The following is a 22477-nucleotide window of genomic DNA, read 5'->3' as shown; positions in this document are numbered from 1 at the left end:
GCCCATTGAGGTAGATGATTCAGCAGGGGTTGACTGAGGTGACGGTACAACAAGATCAAAAAGATTCTAACAAAAAAAATAGAGGTTGTGAAAGAGACTAAGAGAGCACAGGAACCGATAGTGGAGGCAGTGCTTGAACAAGAAAAAATTCAGATCACATGGAAGAAACGACCTCCAGCACCATTCCCACATAGACTGGGCAAATATCAGAAAGATGAGCAATACAAGAAATTCTTGGAGATGTTGAAGCAAATTCAGGTAAACATTGCATCTATTGATGTTTTAAAGAAGATGCCTGGATATGCGAAAATGATGAAGGACTTGATGTCCCATAAGTTCGACTTCCAAGACTTGGCCACAGTTACACTAACTCAGACTTGTAGTGTTGTTGTAACGAGACCCATTATTGAAAAGCTGTCTGACCCAGGGAGTTTCACAATTCCTTGCACTATAGGTAACTTTGTATTTGCTAAGGCACTGTGTGATTTGGGGGCAAACATAAATCTTATGCCCCTAGCTATCTATAAAAGACTCAGGATTGGAAGAGCTAGACCCACGTCCATGTTAATGCAGCTGGTTGACAGGACAGTAAAGAGACCCTCTGATATTCTAGATGATGTGTTGGTGCAGGTTGGGAAGTTTGTGTTCCCAGTAGATTTTGTCATTTTTGATTGTCGGGTTGATGAGGAAATTCCCATAATTTTGGGAAGACCATTCTTGGCCACTGGGAGAGCTCTAATTGACTGTGAAACTGGAGAGCTCAAGATGAGATTATTGATGAAGAGATAACATTCAACGTGCAGAAATCTATGAGGCGGCCAAGTGAATTCGCCAATTGCTCTCTAATAGATATCGTGGATGTAATTTTGAAAGAGGATGATGAGACATTGAACATTCAAGATCCTCTAGCAGCTTGTCTCATGAACCTAGATAAAGCTAATGGAGAAGAATTGGCAGAGTGGGTACTTGCTCTTGAAGGCAAAGTTTTTTGGAATAATGAGCTCGAATTTGAGCCTTTGCACTTCGAGGAAAGAAAAACTCCTCTTGTTAATCCATCCATAGAGACCCCCAAAGTTGGAGCTGAAGCCACTGCCCACCCATCTCAGGTATTTTAGGACCTAACTCAATATTACTGGTTATTATCTTATCTATTTTGTTAGATGTGCAGGCAGAACAACTTTTGCAGGTACTGATAGAGTGCAAGACTGCAATTGGGTAGACCATTGTAGACATCTAGGGGATTAGCCCGGCCTTTTGTATGCATAAGATTCTACTGGAAGATGGGCACAAACCTTCTAGAGTACACCAAAGAAGGTTGAACCCCAACATGAAGGAAGTGGTGAAGAAAGAAGTTATTAAGTGGTTAGATGCGGGAATCATATTCCCTATCTTTGACAGCAACTAGGTTAGACTAATTCAGTGTGTATCAAAGAAAGATGGAATGACGGTAGTGAAAAATGAGAAAAATGAATTAATCTCTACACAAACCGTCATAGGTTGGAAAATATGTATAGATTATAGGAAGTTGAACTTGGTACTCGGAAAGTCCACTTCCCACTTCCATTCATTGATCATATGTTAGATAGACTGGCAGGGAGGTCCCATTTTTGTTTTCTGGATGGGTACTCAGGGTACAATCAGATCTCTATTGCACCAGAGGACAGAGAAAAGACCCCGTTCATCTGTACTTACGGGATTTATGCTTTTCGGAGAATACCGTTTGGCCTATGCAATGCACCTGCCACATTCCAAAGGTGCATGATGGTCATCTTCACGAACATGGTAGAGGAAATAATGGAGGTTTTCATGGATTATCTCTCAGTGGTGGGGAATTCATTCGATGATTGCCTTAAGAACTTGAAAAGAGTATTGAAGAGGTGTATAAAGACTAATATGGTACTAAACTGGAAGAAGTGCCATTTTATGGTACAAGAAAGTATAGTCTTGGGACACTTGGTGTCAAGTAAGGGCATTGAGGTGGATCGTGCAAAGGTCGACGTGATAGCAAAGCTTCCACCACCAACTTCCGTAAAAGCAATCAAAAGTTTCCTTGGGCATACCGATTTCTATAGGAGATTTATAAAAGACTTTTCCAAAATTGCTAATCCTTTGTGTAAATTGCTTGAAAAAGATCACTCTTTTGTGTTTTTAATGATTGTAGGGTAGCATTTGAGGAATTGAAGAAGAGACTGGTCACAACACCTATCATTGTTGCCCCCACTAGGAGCAACCCTTTGAGCTAATGTGTGATGCAAGTGACTATGTTGTGGGAGCAGTGCTTGGGCAGCGGAAAGATAAAATCATGCACCCAATATACTACGCAAGTATAACATTGAGTGGAGCCCACCTGAACTACACTGTGACTGAGAAGGAGATGCTGGCAGTAATGTTTGCATTTGACAAGTTCAAATCGTACCTGATAGGCTCGAAGGTAATTGTCTATACTAATCGTGCTGCTATCAGGTACATAACCGAGAAGAAAGAGTCAAAACCGCGCCTGATTCGTTGGCTGCTACTGCTACAAGAGTTTGACTTGGAAATTCGTGATCGATAGGGAACAGAAAACCAAATAGCTGACCATTTGTCGAGACTGGAAGGAGCTGAAAAAGCGGTTGAGGTAGAAGAGATTCTGGAAACCTTTCCAGATGAGCAACTACTAGCCACAAGTCTTGAGGAAGTGCCATGGTATGCAGACATTGGAAACTACCTAGCGACCGGTATAATTTCTTATGACATTTCCCCTGTGCAAAAGAAAAAGTTCTTCCGTGATTGTTTCATGTATTATTGGGATGAACCTTATCTGTTTAGGATTTGTGTTGACAACATGATCCAGAGATGTATCCCTGAGATAGACCAGTCTTCTATTTTACAGGCATGTCACACATCAGCATATGGTGGACATTTCGGAGGAGTCAGGACAACCGCGAAAGTTCTGGAAGCAGGATTCTTACTGGTCAACAGTGTTCAAGATGCACAGTTATGGGTAAAAGGCTGTGATGAATGCCAGTGAATTGAGAATATTTCCCGTCTCCATGAGATGCCTATGAACCCAATTCAGGAGGTCGAAGTGTTCGATGTATGGGGAATCGACTTCATGGGGCCCTTCGTCAGTTCATATGGCAACAAGTACATACTTGTCGCTATAGACTACATGTACAACTAGGTGGAAGCTGTAACACTCCCCACCAATGATGCAAATGTGGTGATTGGGTTTTTGAAAAAGAACATATTTACTCGGTTTGGCACCCCAAGGGCCATAATCAATGACGGAGGCAATCATTTATATAATCGAGCCTTCGAGAAGTTGCTAGAGAAGTATGATGTATGCCACAAGGTGGCCACTCCATATCATCCGCAGACAAGTGAGCAATTGTAAGTGTCAAATAGAGAAATAAAGAGTGTGTTAACTAAGAACGTGAATGCCATAAGAACGAACTGGGCAAGAAAGTTAGATGATGCACTCTGGGCTTATAGAACCGCTTTCAAAACATCAATTGGCATGTCTCCATACAAGTTGGTATTTGGGAAGGTGTGCCACTTGCTGGTGGAGTTGGAGCATAGAGCTTGGTGGGCACTGAAACAGTTGAATCTCGACATGGATGCTGCGGGAATAAGTAGAGTTACGGAGTTGCATGAACTTGATAAGTTCTGCTATCTTGCTTTTGAGAGCACAAGATTGTACAAAGAGAGAATGAATATATTACATGATAAGAACATTATTGAGTGGAATTTTAAACCCGGAGATACGGTATTGCTTTAAAACTCAAGACTAAGGCTATTTTCGGGTAAACTAAATTTATAATGGCCAGGGCCATTTTGTGTGGTTGAAGTACACCCTACTAGTGCCGTAGAGATTGCCGCTGAGAATGACTCTTGCATGTTTAGAGTCAATGGGCATAGGTTAAAACATTATGTGGGCATGGATGAAGCAAAGGAAGTGTCAGTAACCTATTTGACCGAGCCTCAAAGGTTGAGCGAACCTTAAATGCGCTTATCTGTATCGTGCTGCAACGTTAAATCAGGCGCTGCATGGAGGCAACCCATTGAATTGTTGTAACGTTGTGCCGCGATATTAACTCAGGCGTTTCTTGGGAGGAAACCCATGATCTTTTTCTTTTGTTTTTATTTTGTTGTTGTATTTGATGTGAACGATACTAACCAAACTACTAGTGTGCATGGAAAGATTTGTGCACATTGGAAGGAGGCAGTGTCAAAAGTTAACCCCAGAAGAGGTAAAATTGAATAAAAGGTAAAAATTATTCGGAACGGTGATCCGCGGCCGCGCACTAGACCGCGTGTCTGAACGCGGAGATTGGACGAAACACTATTGTGGATCCGCAGCCGTGGACTGGACCGCAGACTTGACCGTGGACTTTGGCACGTCTTCTACCTTAGGTCCACGACCACGGACCCGGTGGCACCTGGAGCTGATCACAATGATGCCTCGGATGAGTCATAGGATGATGATGATGGTTAGGAGGAGGCTATGCATGCCTCACCCCCACAGGTGTAGGTCCCAGATGAGGCAGGTCTATCTTAGTCCCGCCGAAGTACTCGCCTGACATCTCTGGAGTAGGAAATGGCAGGGTTGCGCACTTCAGTCACAGACCTGGGTACTAGAGTTGATGCTTTGGCTACTCAAAGTGCAAAGTCCAAAAAGAAGATCATGGGTTGGCTGCGGGCGCTAGGATGAGCTTACCACCTTGACCTTTGCACTGTCTCCAACCAGGACTGAGTCACCAGGGAAGTCCCCTTACCTTACCTTGCTTTAATTTATTTGATATGGGGACATGCCAATTTTTTAAGTGTGGGGTGGGGGATGTTGTTGTATGTTGTTGTATATTTATATAGTTGGTTTTGTAGTTTCTTTTGATAAATCAACTTCGTCTTGGCCCAACGATGGATACCACTCGAGTGGTTTCTTGAGGGACTAAAGTCGAACAAGAAAAAACCAAAAAGATTTTTATTTTGTAGTAGTGTATCAAATCCACCTTGGTTTTTCTTTAAACCGCGGTTCTTTTTTAACGGTCTTATTTAAACTAGGTGTAGTTAGTTTTTTCATTTTTTAGTAAGGAACTTATGGGCGAGGGGCAGAGTTGAAATAGAATCCCTTAACTCCATGATGCCTTGAATATAGACTACTTTAGTGTGACGTTTAGGCTCATTGGTTGACTCTTGAGAAGGCCTTAAAATGTGTGTTCTTAATTTGGCTTAAGTACCTTGAGCGGAGTATCTGATGATCTAATCTGGATTGAGTCATGTGCCATGTGTGTGTGAGGCTTGTGTATTCTATGCTGACATTTAACGCCTAGAACTAGCCTCGCGTGTTTACAAAGCGAAATGGTAGTCTTATTTGGTCTAGGAAGTGATATAGGCATTTCTTTGTTGAACTATATATATACATATTCCACCCACCTAATTGCTATATACCATAGTTAACCCCTTTGAGCCTGTAATCCTGTTTCTTTGGCAACCACATTATAAGTCGTACCCAATTTTGAATTATTCATCTATTTGAACCTTGTCACCTCTCATGAGCACTTGAATTGTGATGACGTATGTAAAAGTTAAAGTGTGGGGTGGTTATCTTGGCTTTTGAGTGGAACTGATGAAATAAGGAGAAAGGTGCACTGTGTTGAAAAGTAATACTAAAAGCCACCTGAATTTAAAAAAAAAGTTGTATTGTGTGAAGAATAGTCTTTGATGGTGGTGGCTTTTGATATAATTGTGCTTAAAGAAGTATGGGGTAATACATATTGATGTGAAGGCGGAGTTGTGGTTTGACATAAGTATGGGTTTGAACGTTAAAATATATGTGTTAAAGTGCTTAGGGAGGTGTAGTCACTATTATATCAAAATGTATCCTACCCGGCCTGCAGCCTACATTACATCCAAATCAAGTCTTAATTGATCCTAGACTAAACAAGCTCAATTAGTAGAGTAGTACATTACGGGCAAGCTTATGGTGCATTTTTTGTGGCACAAGAATGTTCTTTCTGAGGGTGAGCAAATTTTATCTGTTTGAAGTCCTCAATGTGCGTGAATTGTATTGGTTACGAAATAAGTCTCTTTTTTAGTGAGTGGGCACTTGATTCATGAAAGGAAGGTAAGTTTAGACCTCTGACTTAGAGTAAGTAAGCTGGTTAAGAACATTGCATGGCTAGGGAGAGTCCACTTTTGAGGTGTGGATGTTACGCTAATGTAGTTGACCATTGTAAAATATTCTTGGTATGATGAGTAGGGAAGTTGCTTAGTAAATTTGGGCCTGCAAAGTGTGGTTTTATTGCTCGAGAACGACCAATGGTTTAAGTGTAGGGTGTTGATAGTAGCCTATATTATGTAATTTAGATGCTATTTACACTCTAATTTAACTGCACTTTATTGATGATTGAATGTTAAAAGATAAAAAAATGCTCTAATAGAGAAATTTATGTTTTGCAGGAGCCACTTCGATCTATGAGGGAGATAAAGAGCATTTTGGAGTCATTTATGAATGTGCAAGGCCAATCAAAGGTTAGCTCGGGCAAAACGGAGCGAGGAAAGCAAGAAAAAATGCAAAAGGCAGGTCCGCGACCGCGGACCTGGGCGCGAACCACTCGCGGAGTGAAGTTAGTGCAGAGGCTAAAGTCCGCAGCCGGATCCGTGATTGAATCCGTGACCGCGGACGGGTTTTTAAACTCGAAAGAACGCATGGGCTTTTGTGTAATTTCTTGGGCAACTAATCTAAACCTATAAGAGCCCAAAATCGCCCAGAAGTCAAATTAGGCTTGTTTTAGACAATATTGGAGGCAAGAACTTGGGAGAGAAGATCAAGCAATTCTTAGAGTTTCTATCTTCTTCTTACTTCTAATTGTGAATTATGAATCATATTAGTGCTATGTTTTGCATTAGTATGAGTAGTTAAATTTCTAATCTAGGGTTTTAATGGAACCTATTGAAGGATGAATTTCTTGTTTATGTTAATATAATTTTACCATAGTTTTATCTCTATTTGTTCAACTATATGCTTGTTGTTGTTGATTTAAGCACCCTCAATTAGTTGTTCCTTTTTAGTGTGTATTACTCGGGAGAGAGTGCATATTTAGGTAGTTGTTGAATAACATCACTCCTGATGTATATGAAGGATCAATACGAAGGGTTTAAATATGGGATTAGGGATAACGAAACCTTGGGTGCAATCTAAGTGAGCCGTAATTAAAGCTATCTAGCGTAATTTAGGAGAATATGTCTAGTATATTGTTATAATTATCCGGGAAAGAGTTACGACAGTTAGAGTGCTCATGATCGATAGAGAAGACTTAGGCAAATTTATAACAAACATAGCGGAAAGGATTTCGACAATAGGGAAAATCATAACCTTAGATCATTCCCATTATTGTTTACAACTCGTTCTTAATTAGTTCTTATTTACAGCATTCACGTTAAGTAATAGTTAGTTAGAAAACAACCATTCTGTTATCTAAATATCTTGGGAAGTTGATTACATGGAATTGTGTGGGTCTGATAGCTGTAATTGATAGGTTAATTCCATATGGGACTCGACTCTGAACCTGTTAACTGGAATATATTTGCAGCGACCACTTTATCCTTTTTATAAGGCATAGTTGGGCATGATCAGACATAACTAAGATGGGTGTGGCCAATTGTACATGCCTCTATTATTGTTGACGGTAACTCAAATACTTATATTTCTCTGCTTGAATTTTAGATACTGATAACCTTCACTAACTGGTACCTCGTACCCTTCTCCACCTTGCTTCTTTTACTTATTGAAACTTGTATCTACTTTCTGATTCTCTAGTTTCTTTTACCATATGGGTGGATAAATATTCACGCCTTAGGGCTCCTTACCAAACACTCCCAGATTTACATGAGTCAGAGGGTCTTCCCTAAGTTCTACAACGAAAGACTAGCTGAGGAAATAAGGAAGAAGGCTTTAACATAATCATAGTGACCTAAAAAGGAAATGATCTTGTAACAACAGTCTCACTACAATATTGTATGCACTCTAAAACAAAGTGGTGATCGCAGCCTACTCCGCACTACTAAAAAGTAGGAAGAGAGGGCTGCAATAGCTTTTACTCGATTTGTGGGTCGGGATCGATTTCCACAGGGAGATAGGAATGGAGTCGAGTATCTATTTAGATTGGGATTGTGTAATTGTTCCAAATATCACTTCCAATCAATTTTGGATTTTTCTTTAATAATCTACTATTATCAACTACTAATTATAATTGCAACTAGATTATGCTAAGCGAGAATTGCTATAAGTTGTATTTAATAGATAAAAAGGCACTAGGGTAGTGGCATCCTCCTAGGTGGCCAATTGACGGGTAATTGAACCTAAGGCACGATTGACATGATTGGGGAATATTCTATAAATGTTGCACAATTTTACCCACTCTCACACCTCTCGGTAGAGAGAGTGATTTTGCCCAATTGGCTTTCTCAAGACCAATAGGGTAGGCAAATTTGCTCAAGCAACTGGGGTTCAAGTCGGGTATTACTCTCTCGAGGTTTAACCCTTTAATTGGGACTATTAATTCTCTTGAGTCCATCCCAAGTCCTTGTTGGGTCCATTTCGGAGACTTAGGCTCTCTTTCTCAAGAAGAACCCAAGTCAACTTAGCACAAACCAGTGTTTGCAACCACCAATTCATCAACTAAACCATAAAGTTGACCCAAATAACAAACACCCATAGTCAATCTAGCCCTAAATCACAATACTCATCAATCACCCACACTAGAGTTGAGTCACAACTCTAACTAATGGGTCTAGCTACTCATGCTTGATGAGAAAAATAGAGAAATAGATGAAGATAAAGACATATTAATTAATTGCTAAGGTAAATACAAAAATGGCTAAGAAAAGTCTTCTCACGAGCACAGCTAACGTCTGATAATATCTGATACCCTAAAAATGGAAAAAGGTTCAATTTATACTAAGCTGGAAAAACTGGACAAAAATGCCCCTACGGGGTCAGTGCGGACCGCACAAAATGGTGTGCGGCCGCACTAGGCTCTTGACTCTACAATTTCAACTCTCTGAACCTAGGCTCCGCGGACCGCGCAGAATTGACCGCGGTCGCGGAGGCTTCCAATGCGGTCCACGCAGAATGGGCTGCGGACCGCATAGGCTTGAACCCTGGCACTTGACATCTCTCTGAACATTGCTTCTGCGGACCGCATGAAATGGTGGTGCGGTCGCGGTGTCTTCAGTGCAGGTCGCACAATATATACTGCGGTCGCACTGCTTTGTTGCCTTCAAATCCAGGTCTCTGAATCTCCCTAGTGCGGACCGCATAAAGTGTACTGCGGCCGCACTAGGCCTGTTTGTCCTGAGTTTGTCTTGTCTTTGGTACTTGTGCAGTTTTCACTCCTTTTGAGCCGATCTTTGACATCTCGTCACTTTGTTGATCAACCCTGCAATCAAGCACAACTTATGAGCCTTTTGGGACTATTTTATATGAATTTATAATCAAAGCGTAAGCAAGAAGGAGCATGAAATGCGGCAAAATCCCTAGTTATCAACTCCCCCAAACTTAAGCTTTTGCTTGTCCTCAAGCAAACAAAATAGGACCCACCCCTAAAGGGAAAATCAAGAATTTTCAGCTGTCCTAAAATAACCTCAACTAGCATCAATTGTGACTAACAATTGCCCTCGATATAAATGAATCATTAACAACGTTTAACCTTTGAAAAACCATGGATCAAGTGCGACACGAAAGTATCAAGAGTTGACTCAACACATCAAAGAACTCTCTCAATTACTTTGGTTATTGTGGAACCCAAACTCACACATCTTCAACTCTCCTTAAGCAAACCTCACCTTTTTGAATATTGGCATACAAACTGAGGTTAATGGAAATCCACTCATCTCTATCAAGAAAAAGTCATAAGTCCGGCTCTAAGTACCATATGTTTGCTCCTCATGTGAGTATCCACTAATGTAAGCATCGTTCAACTCAAGATCATATAGGGCTTTTGTGGAGTCATTGTGAAGGCTTTTGGTTCATCGCAGGGAATGTTTTGATCTAAGTGGGTTCTATCTTCCCTTAAACACTTCTTTTAATTCATTCGGCATACATTCTTTTGACTCTTTGAGTCATCTCACCTCTTTCTAAGGGGTTAGAGGGACACGTTGTCACTCTTTCTTATGCAATTCAAGCCATTTCTCTTTTTCAACTTTCCTTACCTTTCATTCTTTTGCTTTTCTTGAATCCCTTTTTATTATTTTTCACATTGAGCATTCTTTTTTGTCTTTTGCTTTTCTTTCTTTTTCATTGCCTTTCCTTTTCTTCATTTTTGTGCCTTTTACCACTTTGTTGCCACCCTCGTCTCTCCCCCCAAACTTATACTTTTGCCATGTACTCAAGGAAAGATCGAGTGCCAAGAGAGGGTATCTTTTAGAATGGATATAGGCTTGTCTCATGGTTCTTGAAAGAAAAAGGTCTAAGGCTCAAAAGAGTTAACTATGGATCATATCATTGGTAGGGTATGGAATTTTTTAAGCTATTATTTGGATCAAGGAGGGCCTATAATCACGTCTCAAGTCAAAATTTATCTAGGATTTTGCCTCAACAAACATTCAGGGCAAGTTCTAGACCAGTGGCTCGGGACTTGGACTCGTAATTTGATTTCTCACCACACAAGCTAAAGGATCTCTAAAGACATAGAGTCGAGGGCCCACAACGACCTTAGATACGATTTGAGCACACAATGGTCCCGAAAAACCACTTAATGATTATCGGTCAACACAAAAGTCTCAAGGTCACGACTTTCACCATCATAAACACAACATTTTGTCTTTGACCATCAAAGGCAAATGAGCTAGGCCCGAGTGAAGCTTTGCTTGAGGTATCCTTAACTATAAACTACTAAAAACAAAAACAAAAACGGACTCAAACCCTTAAGAAGGTATCCTAAGCTTCTTATGCTCCCGAGCAAGCTCCTTGAGAGCCTTGTTGTGTGAATCGACTGCCTTGGTCAATGTCTCTTGAGTAGTGAGGATTTTCTTCTGGTTCTCAAGTATCTCTTTCAAAGCATCCTCTATCGACTGGGGCACTTGTGGGGCTGGAGGAGCCGACTGAGCCTCTACTGTGGTAGTCAATATGGAAAACTTGGATGAGGCAGTCTGCATCCAGTTGTTTATACTCAGAAGGGCCTGGCTCAGCCGATGGGCAGTGATGGGATGGGCCCAGGTAGATGGGATCTCCGGGCCTGCTGATGTGGAAGGTCCGGGAGGCATCTCAGCATGAGTAGAGGCAGGCTCAGCGGGGGTCTCTACCACAACTAGCTCTTCAGACTGGCCAGTTGGGGCAGAAGCAGGGGCTTTGTAGTTCTTGTCCTTGGGGTTGTCATTCCCCTTAAGTTGTACTAGGAGAACGGGGTTGTCGCATTAACCTTGATGTCATATGGCCTCTTGTCCACCCCCAAGTCCCGGAAGTGCATAGTGAGGGTATTGGGGAAAGGATAGTTCCGGTCATGCTCGGCACCCACTATAGAAATGATTCGGGACATCACATTCCCCACATTGATGGGGTACCCTGCCATAATGGAAGCAGCCAAAATAGCCCGATGGAGAGGAAGAGTCTGGTCATGGGTAGTAGGATCTAACCGGCTGCACACAAATGTCTCACAACCCCTCGCCTTAAAGTTTAGGGTCCTCCGTAGTATTTTGACCTCAGCTGTCAACCAATCAGGAACGGTACCCGAGATTGCCAGGTACTGAGCTAACCATGGACGTACCTCCTCGCCCATCTCCATCTTTGCCATATAAAGAGACTCATCCTCCTCGTTGAAACCCAAATATTCGTTGAGCGACTTCCCGTCAAACAACACCTTGAGGTTCCGAACCTTGGTCACTTTGGATCCCTTTAAGATGTGGGCTACATTACAATAGAACTTTTTGACCAAGTGTTTGTTGGCGTCCACACAAGCATCTAAGAAGTGTTCCCAACCTATTCTAGTTCTGAACTACCTCTGCATGTCAGGGTTATGGGGTAAAAGGTCTTTGTCAATGAAACTCCGCTCCGGTATCAATTTTCTCACCGGCCACCACTCCCTAAACTTGTGGTACGCCACCTGGCTCACAAACCTATCCTCAAAAACATCGGGCTTTCTAATTCGGGCAATGCCTCCAACCTGAGGCTCTCCACCCTCAGCTACCTCCTCATCCCCTTGCACTTCTTCCTCACCTCTGTCTGCACCCTCCCCAGATAATGATGTTGTGGGGTAGGTGGGGTATTTACCATTGCCGATTGCTGAGCCCTCAAACGACTTAGTAGAAACATGCCCTGGTGCTTGGGTAGTGGGTGATGAGGTAGGGGTGTCTCTATGTCTGGCCCTCTCCAGATACATGATGTATTCTAGGACTGAGTTCGAAGAGATCTCCCGAGAGGGCTCGTACTCACTCCCCGATGTGTCAATGGCTCTGTCAACCGCTTTTATGGCCTTCCTCATGTTCTTTATGTTTTGACGAGCCTGGAGAATTAGTTTAACCATTTTCTGTTTTTTACCCCGGGAAGATTCACCTCTGTCGGGTTGTTTGGAGCCTTTCCTCTTTGTTTAACCATTGCCGGCAAACATCATTCAATGTATTTGTTAGTATCTATACATCAGTTGAAAACAACATTACAAAATGAGTTGCAGAACGAGCCAACAGAATTGCAGACAATTGCAGAAACAGTCTAGTACGGACCGCACAAAATGGAGTGCGACTGCACAGGAACCAGCACGGACCGCACAAAAACGACCGCGGTCCGTACAGGTATGGGGTTTAGACTACCCATCCTCTAAATCTTACTAGTGCGACCCACACAAAATGGTACCGAGATCGTACTGGGACAGTGCGACCGCACAAAATGTAGTGCAGCCGCACTAGGCAAGGGTCACTTTGACACAAGATCACCAGTGCGGTCTGCACAAAGTGGTACTGCGGACTGCACTAGGGCACCGTAGACCGCATAAAAATGACCGCGGTCCGTACAACGTGCCCAAAAGTGGCACTGAGTTAGGGTTCTTAGATTTTGCTTTTAAGTTCAACTTTTGCAAATTTATGTCCCTACATATTTACCCAGTCCATAAAACTCATTAAGTCCTCATGAATCAACATTACAACCAATCTAACCTAGCTAGCGAACAAATTACGAGAGGAACAAGAATTATAAGCTAAGAAAAATTGAAAATAAAATGAAATTGACAGAATTGAAATAACAAAACGGAAAATTATGTTACCGATTGTTAGATGAAGTGAGGACTGATCGATGTAAGTAGTTAATTACAAGAAGAAAGGAAGATGAACAGTGCTCTATTCTACTGAGAGTTAAAATTGCGAAAAGGGTAAAAAGGGGGTCCCCAGGGTCTATTTATAGAAAAGCCCCTAGGGCCCAGTCTCACCTACCAGTGCGGACCGCGCAAAATGGACCGCGGTCCGCACTGGGCTGTTATGATCAAGCTTGGCCTAGTATCCCACTACGGTCTGCACAAAATAGACCACGGTAGCAGTGGTCCACCGCGGACTGCACAAAGTGTAATGCGACCGCAGTGGCAAACTTCAGAGAGGTATCATTTTGGCCTTCACCAGTGTGGACCGCACAGATTGTAGTGCGGCCGCACTAGCAACTTCAGAGACTGAATATTTTCTTCACTATGTCTTGCACTGCATCACACAATCCCTGCAATATCTCACAACCAGTCAGCCTAAAAATCAATCTTATACTATAATGAAAATCAAAGAAAACAAGAAGAAAAACACATGGGTTGCTCCCAAGAAGCGCCTGATTTAATGCCGCGGCACGACGCATGTTACCATCACATCATTTGAGATGAAAGAGCACCACCATTCCTTTGAGCCTCATTCATGGTCTTGCTTGTGTAGTACACCGGATGAAACATCTTCTTAATCCTTTGACCTAAAACAGCCCCAACTGCAACGTCACTTGCGTCACACATGAGCTCGAAAGGCAAGCTCCAATTTGGTACGGTAATGATAGGGGTAGAAGTCAACTTAAGCTTGAGAAGCTCGAATTCTTGCATACATCCCTCATCGAACACAAACTTTGCATTCTTTTCTAGCAACTTGCACAAGGGGTTTACCACTTTTGAAAAATCCTTTATAAACCTCCAGTAAAAACCCGCGTGCCCAAGAAAACTCCTCACCCCTTTGACAGAAATGAGGGAGGAAGCCTTGAAATCACCTCTATCTTGGCTTTGTCAACTTCAATTCCATGCTTTGAAATTTTGTGACCCAACACTATACCCTCTTCAACCATGAAATGACATTTTTTCCAATTGAGTACGAGGTTTGTGTCTTCACATCGGGCCAATACTCTATCCAAATTTCTCAAACATTCTTCAAAGGAATCACCAACCACACTAAAATCATCCATGAAGACCTCCAATATATCTTCCACCATGTCGGTGAAAATAACCATCATGCATCTTTGGAATGTCGCCGGAGCATTACACAATCCGAACGACATCCGAGAGAAAGCAAGGTTCCATACGGACAAGTAAAGGTGGTCTTCTCTTGGTCCTCTAGGGCAATTAAGATTTGATTATACCCCGGGTACCCATCCAAAAAGCAATAAAAAACATGCCCCGCGAGACGATCAAGCATTTGGTCAAGGAATGGCAATGAAAAATGGTCCTTTCGGGTCACCTTGTTTAGCTTCCATGAACGGAACAATGGCATCACTGTGGGCACACAAATTGTCCTCGCCGTGCACAACAATTTCCTGTCTATCCCATTCAAACTTGACCATTTGATACAGAGTAGATGGGACCGCTTTTGTAGCATGAATCTAGGGCCGACCCAACAGTAGATTGTAAGAAACAGCCATATCGAGCACATGGAACTCCATGGTAAATTCAACAGGCCCTATTGTAAGCTCAAGCACTATGTCCCCGACTGAATCTTTCCCTCCATCGTCGAATCCCTAATGCAGATACTGTTCTTGTGAATTCTTTCATCATCCACCTTCAATTTGTTTAAAGTGGAGAGAGGGCAAATATTCGCACTTGAACCATTGTCGACCAGTACTCGGGTAACCACGGAAGCTTCGCATTTCACCATGAGATAGAGGGCTATATTGTGCTTAGTGCCCTCCACGGGCAACTCATCATCAGAAAAAGTGACTCTATTTACCTCAAATATCTTGTTAGCTATCTTTTCTAGGTGGTTTACTAAGATTTTGTCAGGAACGTGGGCCTCATTCAGGATTTTCATCAAAGCCCGACGATGCTCGTCTGAATGGATCAATAATGACAATAGTGAGATCTGAGCCGGTGTCTTCCTCAACTGCTCCACAATGGAATAGTCCTGCACTTTCATCTTTCTCAAGAATTACTCTGCTTCTTCTTCGGTCACAACTTTCTTCACTAAAACTGGCTTGTCTTTGGAGCTTTTAGCCTTCCTCAATTCTTCGGGGGCAAAGCATCTCCCCGATCGAGTCAAATCATAGGTCTCACAAACTTCTTCTTTAACTTCTTTCCCATTGTAAGTCACTGTCACTCGTTCATAATTCCACGGGACCTCCATACTGTTGACTATCGGTAATTGAGTTACTGTCTGGATAATAACAGGGTATATGCGGGCACCTTCCACAATTACAATAGGCTTGTTCGCCACTCCTGGTACAACCACTTTGGCTAATTCTTGTTTTATTGACACATCACTTGGGGTCCCCTTTTTGGCTACTCCAGATAGTTCATTGTTTGCCTCGCTCAACCGGATCACTGATTTCTCACTTGATGGCTTTACAACTGGCCTAACTTCACTGGCCCGGATCATCATGACGGTCTATGAAGGCTTATTGGGTTCCCCTTCCCTATGCACTATCTCAATCATATTTGTCTCAGGATAGGCTGGCAACGGATTATGGTTGACATTGGGTGCCTTTGGAGCTTGGACCTCAATCTGATTAGTATCAATAAGCTCTTGAATAGCTTTTTTCAATTGCCAGCACTTCTTTGTATCGTTCCCTAGAGCGCCAGAATAATATTCGTAACTTACAGAATGATCAAGGTTCCTCGGGGGAGGATTTGGCAGTTTTGGCTCGATCGGACTCAGCATACCCAATTGTCGCAACCTGTGGAACAAACTAGTATAGGATTATCCCAATGGAGTGAAAGTTCTCTTCTTTTGCAACCTTTCGTTCTTAAACACTTGGTTGGGCCAGAAACCTGATCCAAGAGGGTTCCAGTGGGTTCTTGGGGGTGGATAGGCATTTTGTGGAGCTGGGTATGTATTTTGTGGGACTGGCGCATGCCATTGTGCGTGGGCCGGAGGTTTTTTATATGTTTGGGCATGGTGGATAGAAAAATAGGGGACTGGTGGTGGGTAGTAGTGTTGTGGTGGACTATATGAGGTATAAGGGTAGGTTTGGTGGTGGGGTCGAGGTTGGTTATAGTAATGTGATGGACCTCTGGGTCCGAACCAAGCTCCTGGATCAATTGTTGCTACATCCTCTTTCTTCTTCTTTCCAATTACTCCCCCAGTTCCGCTTTGAATGGCGTGAGTGGTCGCCTTGATAGTCGAGTAACTCATGATTTTGTTTGTCTTGAGCCCTTCTTCTACCATACTGCCCATCTTTACCACTTCATTGAAGGACTTGCCTACAGCTGATACCAGATGATCGTAATAAGTAGGTTCTAAGGCTTGCAGAAAATAATCCACCATTTCACTTTCTTTCATTTGAGGGTCAACCCTTGCTGCCTGCTCTCTCCACCAAAACCATATTCCCTGAAATTTTCATTGTGCTTTTTCTCAAGTTTTGTCAAATACAGACGGTCTAGAATAATCTCGAGATTGTATTGGAAGTGCCAAGCAAATTCCTGGTCTAGATCATCCCATGTGTACCATCTTCCGTGATCCTGCCGAGTATACCATTCTAGCGTTGATCCGCTCAGACTTTGACTGAAATATGCCATTAGCAGCTCATCTTTTCTGCCATCTCCCCTCATTTTGCTACAAAAACCTCTCAAATGCGCCACTGGATCATCGTGCCCATCATACAAATCAAACTTGGGCATCTTAAACCCTGCCGGCAATTGCACATCTGGAAATAGACATAGATCTTTGTAAGCCACACTTAATTGGCCTCCTAACCCCCGTATGTCCCTGAATGACAGTTCCAGGCTTTTAACTTTCCTGAACATCTCCTTTTGTTCGGGATTTTTAGATGGTTTTTCAGTTTCTGCAGGGAAGTCAAAATGAGGAGTGTAGGAATAGGGTTCGGGAACCTTGAAAGTGGGCTTCGGGGGGTAATACTAGTTGTCGAGAGTCTAGAACAGAGGCTCACTGGAGGATCGATGTAATGCAGCAGGTGGAGGTGCCACAAAAACAGGAGTGATTGGTGGAGGAGGGTGCGAGACTTGTTTGGGTGGTGGAGCTTGTGATGTATGGGAAGTGGTGCCATAACACTGTTGGTAGAGGGGAAAGGTCGGAGATGAGTTCACAGTTGGAGGTTCCTGGGTTTGAGCCAATGGAGGGATAAAAGTAGGATTGACGGGGTAAATTGGCGGTGGGTGCTCTTTTGTCCATGCTTGGTACATTTCAGCCATCTGCTGCTTTAGCTTATACAACTCATCTTTCAGATTAACCTCTGATTCTTCCACCTCTTTTGACGGATCGACAATACTTGCCTCAAGTTCCTGGTTGGCCATGTTCAGCTTGTTTTTGGACCGGGTGTTGGAGGAGTGAGTTGCCAGAATGCCAATCAAACTAACCACTTGCCTGACTGAGATCTCATCAATAATAAACTTGTTAGCAATTAGGGCTTTAACAGATAACCACACATTTGGGAAGTGAATGCACCTAAGCAGTTAACCGTTTCTATTATGCATTTGATTGGTTGCTTGCATCATTCCGGCTTTTCCTTATTTCCATTTGCAACTTCTCTTTTCTCTCTATTTTTCTCTTCTCTTTTTCTTTTCTCTCTTTTATCTTTTTCTTTCTTTTCCTTCCTTTGCTTGATTTCCTTTTTACTCTCTCATTTCCCTCTCTTGTTTTGTCATTTTTCCTTCTCACGGTTTCTTTTTCTCTCTTCTTTTTCTTTTCGCACTTATTATTCTCTCTTTTTCTTTTCTTCATCTTTTTACTTATAACTCTTTTCTTTCTTTTGGGTTATCGTTGAATCCTATGGAGATGCCTACGTATCATGACCCCGCATGAATTAGACCGAGCGTAGTTCTGGAGAAATAAATAACAAAATATTTTGGAATTTTCAATTTTCACAAAAAGCAAATGCTTTGATTACAAAGATTTAAAACTAGCATACTCCAAAAGAAACTAACAGACTCTGATGCAAAGACAAAATACAGACTCCAAAATAAACTATCATGCTCCAACAAAAGAAAATACAGCCTCGAAAACAACTGACAAACTCCAGCAGAAAGAAAATACAGACTCAAGACAACTAACAAACTCTAACGGAAAAGGAAATACAGACTCAAATGAAAAATCATGAATACATCAATGCTCCTGGCGCCCGCAGGACATCATTCGGTCTCGCCGCGGGCCTATATGCAAGATCCCTTTGAAGTCTATCTAAGTCACTCATTATCTGTTTAACAAATGCCATCACTGTCGCGAAGAAGGTGGTGTGAGTCATATCCTCACAGGCTTGGCACTTCACAACAACGTAATCGGCCTCTCTTATGACACCTTTTTCTTACAATAAACGCCCGATCTACTAGGCCCTGGCTTCCAAAGTTTACTCGGCCACATGATTCTGCTCCTGAAGTTGTTGCAAATCTATTTCTAATTGTGCCAGTGCTGTATAACAATGCTCTCTTTCAACCTTGAAGTCTTTCGCCTGTTTGATCATTTTGTTTTCCGTGGTGACGACCCTTTTCTTTAATCCCGCGACCTCATTGTCGTACTTTTCTTTCAACTACTTAACCAGGTGTGGTCGTTCATCCGCATTTTTAGCCAATTGCTTTCGAGCCCTGGCTAGTTCACTTTCTGCTTTGTTCAAATCAAAACTATAGTCCTTCACTTTCTGCCTCAGGTTATCTATGAGTTTTTCATCTTTGGCACTTCTGGCAGGATCTTTTGCTGCTATTTTCATTTTCTGAATTTGGGCTTGAAGGGCCTCATTTTCTTTGGTCAGCTTTTTCTTTTCCCCTTCATCTGCCGCGGCTTGCAAGCTATTCTCGAATTGAAGTTCTTTGACTTGTTTTTCCAACTTTCCTATTGTGGCCCTATACTCATTCTCCTTGGCCAACCAAGCCCATTGTTCTTGTGACGCCTCGACGAATTCCTGAAGGTGGGGTCTTTTAGCTGGCCTCCTAAACTCAATTTCCCTTATATACCAAGCAAGGTATCCTGGTGAAACCTCACCTTTGGATCGATCACGTACACAGGTGTTTGCTGTTAAGTATTGACACTCACTCCAAATTTGGCGGACTGCTGCTTCATGAAATTGGCTATTGGGACCGATCTCGACTACTTGGGCGCTAAGATCTTCATCTCTCGGAACTATTTGGCATCTCCCCAGCTGCCTCAAAACCCGATATGGGGCATAAGGCTGGATACTCCTTAGTCCCATCAAGAGGAAATGATGCCCGATGGCTGGCATGTATATGATATCATCCACAGGCAGCCATCCAAATGTCCACTCTTTTTGGTTTGTAGTGATGGAACGGAGATGTGCTACCCACTATGTGACCCCTTCTGGCAAGTTGATCCCATCAACCCTCGTATAAAATTACTCTATGCATGTTTTCTTTGTTAACCCATAACTCATAAATTGAGGACAATGGCATAGGTGTTTAATCATCCACATCTGTAGCAACACGTTGCACCCCTCGAAAAAGTCTCCTCCGACTTTGCAGGCTGTGAGAGCGCGGAAGATTTCAGCTACTATCATGGGTGCGAGAGTGTTGTTGGCCTGAGTAAGCAAAGTGTTGACAACCTCGGCTACTCGTATGTCAATATTCTCATCTTTTCTAGGAAACACCAAAAGTACCAAAAAGACCACCATAAAAGCAAAACACTTGTGTTCCTCCCACTTAAGACGGTTTCCTTTGCTGCAGATTTTATTTTCCGGCTTGTTGAACCCCCCTATATGACCATATCTGTTGTATATAAACTGCAAAGTACAAAAACCAGATGCCAAGTCTGGGTTGTGGACCCCCTGCTTATTTTCAAAGAGTCTAGGAACCTGTGTACGGCTACGGCCCTTGGAGCAATCAGGTACTGGTATCTCAGAGGAATTTTGGGACCCCCAATATATTCGGTTATTTCTTCCAATGTTGGGGTAATTTCAAAATCTGAGAAATGAAATACGTTGTGGGTCGGGTCCCAGAATGTAACCAACGCCTTTATGATGTCTCCCCTAGGATTAATCTTCAGCAACCCAGTGAGGCCTCCCAGGTATAGATTGACCGTGTCTTGTCCTGATTTACTCAGATCATCCCACCACATATGCAACTCCAAAGGGATGTTGTTCACGATTGTTATTGGCAAATTCTGACTTGTGCTCATTCTGCACATTTATTAGGGTGATTAAGCAAAAATCATGATTCAATTGACTCAAAAACAAAGCTGACACTTTTTCGGATTTTCATTTCAGAAGTAAAAACCCAGCTTTGCAAATACGGCCTTTTAGTATTTTCGGGGAAAGATTTTAAGGCTGTGCTCACTAACCGGCTAAAATTTTGAAAAAGAGACCGAAAGCGGCTGTTCTTGCAAAAACAACCTTTCAGCGTCCTTTTGGGGACAAACGGCTATTTTTGACAAAAATGGCATCACCTTAACCATTATAATAAAAATAAAATTTTGTTTTTGGATTATTTTTGCAAAAGGGAAGTTGGACCCGATGGGGGTTGCCTACGTATCTCACACCCTGTGAGAATCAAACTGGCGTAGTTCGGGCAATTTTGACAAAAATAAATCAACTTCTTCTTTTTTTCTTTTCTAAAAACACAAAGATTTTCCTTTTTTTCTTTTCTTTAAAAACCACAAAATTTCTTCTTTTTTTTTTCAAAATTTCGGCAAAGTTTCGGTATTTTCGGGACATCGGTTTTTCAAAACAGGCACTTATCCCTCTCAGTCACCTCATTAACTTTTCTAAATTTTCCCTATAAGCCGGTCAAAATGCAAATTCGAAACAAATGAATGCACAAGTAGCAAGTAAGATGCATCATAATGGTCTTTATATTTCGGGTACACTTGTCCTAGACAGACTCAACCCCTGTGTTGAGTCTCCAAAGTCAAATGCACATGATTCAAACAAACGTTCCTACTAGGGATCCGGCATGAGGCTGAGTTATTCTAGGTTCAAAACCTGGGTATTTGTTCTAGACTTGTGTACCCGAGTGGACAACTCGAGCCGATGAGAGGGCTACGTACCGGGAACCAAAAGGCCATCCGGCTTAATAACTTGTCCGAGCCTCTTTCTTATTTCAAGGTATGACACTAAAAGAATAGGGAGTCTCGACCATCGAGCACATCCCTGAAGATGAGAAGGGAAGGGTTTCGTAGCAGTTTATGTACAGTTCAGATAATATCAAAGGGTAAAAGCAACATTTAACACATTAGGCCAAAACATGTAATAATATCAGATAACATATAAAACCAAATATAAAAATTCGTCTAAGCTCGAATTCTATACCCTGAACCAAAGATTCTGGGTTCGATCCCCAGCAGAGTCGCCAGAGCTATCACACATCCTTTTTACCTACACCCCCGGAAAAGGAGTATATAAGGGAGTTTTTTCCAACTTAAAGTGACAATCGAAATGAGATTTATTTATTTATTAACTTCAGAGTCGCCACTTGGGATAATTTTATGGTGTCCCAAATCACCGGTTCAAATCCCGAATCGAGGAAAAATTTGACTCTGTATTACAGTTCCCGAACCAGAAATCTGGGTAAGGAATTCTGTTAACCCGGGAGAAGGTGTTAGGCATTCCCGAGTTCCGTGGTTCTAGCACGGTCGCTCAACTGCTATATTTGGCTTAATTACCCGATTTTAAAAATATTTTAAATCTATGTGCAAATTTTAACTTTTAACCGCTTTTATTCACTTTTAGGAATATTGCAACGCTGTCAAAATACGTCTTGAACCACGTCACATAAATGCACCCGCGGTCTTCGGCATATTTCGACATCGTTGAGATTTGGATTTGGGTCACATAAATGCGCACCCGAATTTAGGAAGGTAAATTATTAAAATAACGCGCCTAAAACAACTACGCGTTTGCAGCTTTGCGAGGGCCATATAAATTTTACTAAATGGCATGCCTCAAATCCTAAGGATTAAAACAAAGTTAATTAAACGAGGGCCATGTAATTGTCATCTTTGTTTGGCACGGCGCACCTCATTTCTAATCTTAAGGAAATTCAAACTAAATGCTTGAGGGCCATAAACTTTTTTATAAAACATGGCACACCTCAATCAATTTAAAGGACTAGCCAAATAATTATACGACGAGAGGAATTTCTAAGCATTAATGAGAAAGTTTTAGACT

The 22477-nt window shown here is 42.1% G+C and overlaps 2 protein-coding genes across 2 annotated transcripts; both read left to right on the top strand.

Annotated features, from left to right (window-relative positions):
• Positions 1 to 240: 240 nt before the first annotated feature.
• Positions 241 to 789, top strand: LOC138882278 (uncharacterized). The gene has a single exon (XM_070162811.1). It carries the CDS (start codon positions 241 to 243, stop codon positions 787 to 789), a length of 549 nt encoding a protein of 182 aa, XP_070018912.1.
• A 1453-nt stretch (positions 790 to 2242) lies between these two features.
• Positions 2243 to 3010, top strand: LOC138882277 (uncharacterized). Its single transcript, XM_070162808.1, has 2 exons — positions 2243 to 2431; positions 2555 to 3010. Exons 1-2 carry the CDS (start codon positions 2243 to 2245, stop codon positions 3008 to 3010), a joined length of 645 nt encoding a protein of 214 aa, XP_070018909.1.
• The last annotated feature ends 19467 nt before the right edge of the window (positions 3011 to 22477 follow it).

Source organism: Nicotiana sylvestris, chromosome 2, assembly GCF_000393655.2.
Source record: "Nicotiana sylvestris chromosome 2, ASM39365v2, whole genome shotgun sequence".
Lineage (NCBI taxonomy): Eukaryota > Viridiplantae > Streptophyta > Magnoliopsida > Solanales > Solanaceae > Nicotiana > Nicotiana sylvestris.
The sequence above is the reverse complement of the archived record's forward strand: the minus strand, read 5'-3'. Positions and strand labels throughout refer to the sequence as shown.

Coding starts and splice junctions, on each gene's coding strand:
- LOC138882277 (XM_070162808.1), top strand. CDS start 2,243: ATGTGTGATGCAAGTGACTATGTTGTGGGAGCAGTGCTTGGGCAGCGG. Junction 2,432..2,554: donor CGTACCTGATAGGCTCGAAG/GTAATTGTCTAT, acceptor CGTGATCGATAG/GGAACAGAAAACCAAATAGC.
- LOC138882278 (XM_070162811.1), top strand. CDS start 241: ATGTTGAAGCAAATTCAGGTAAACATTGCATCTATTGATGTTTTAAAG.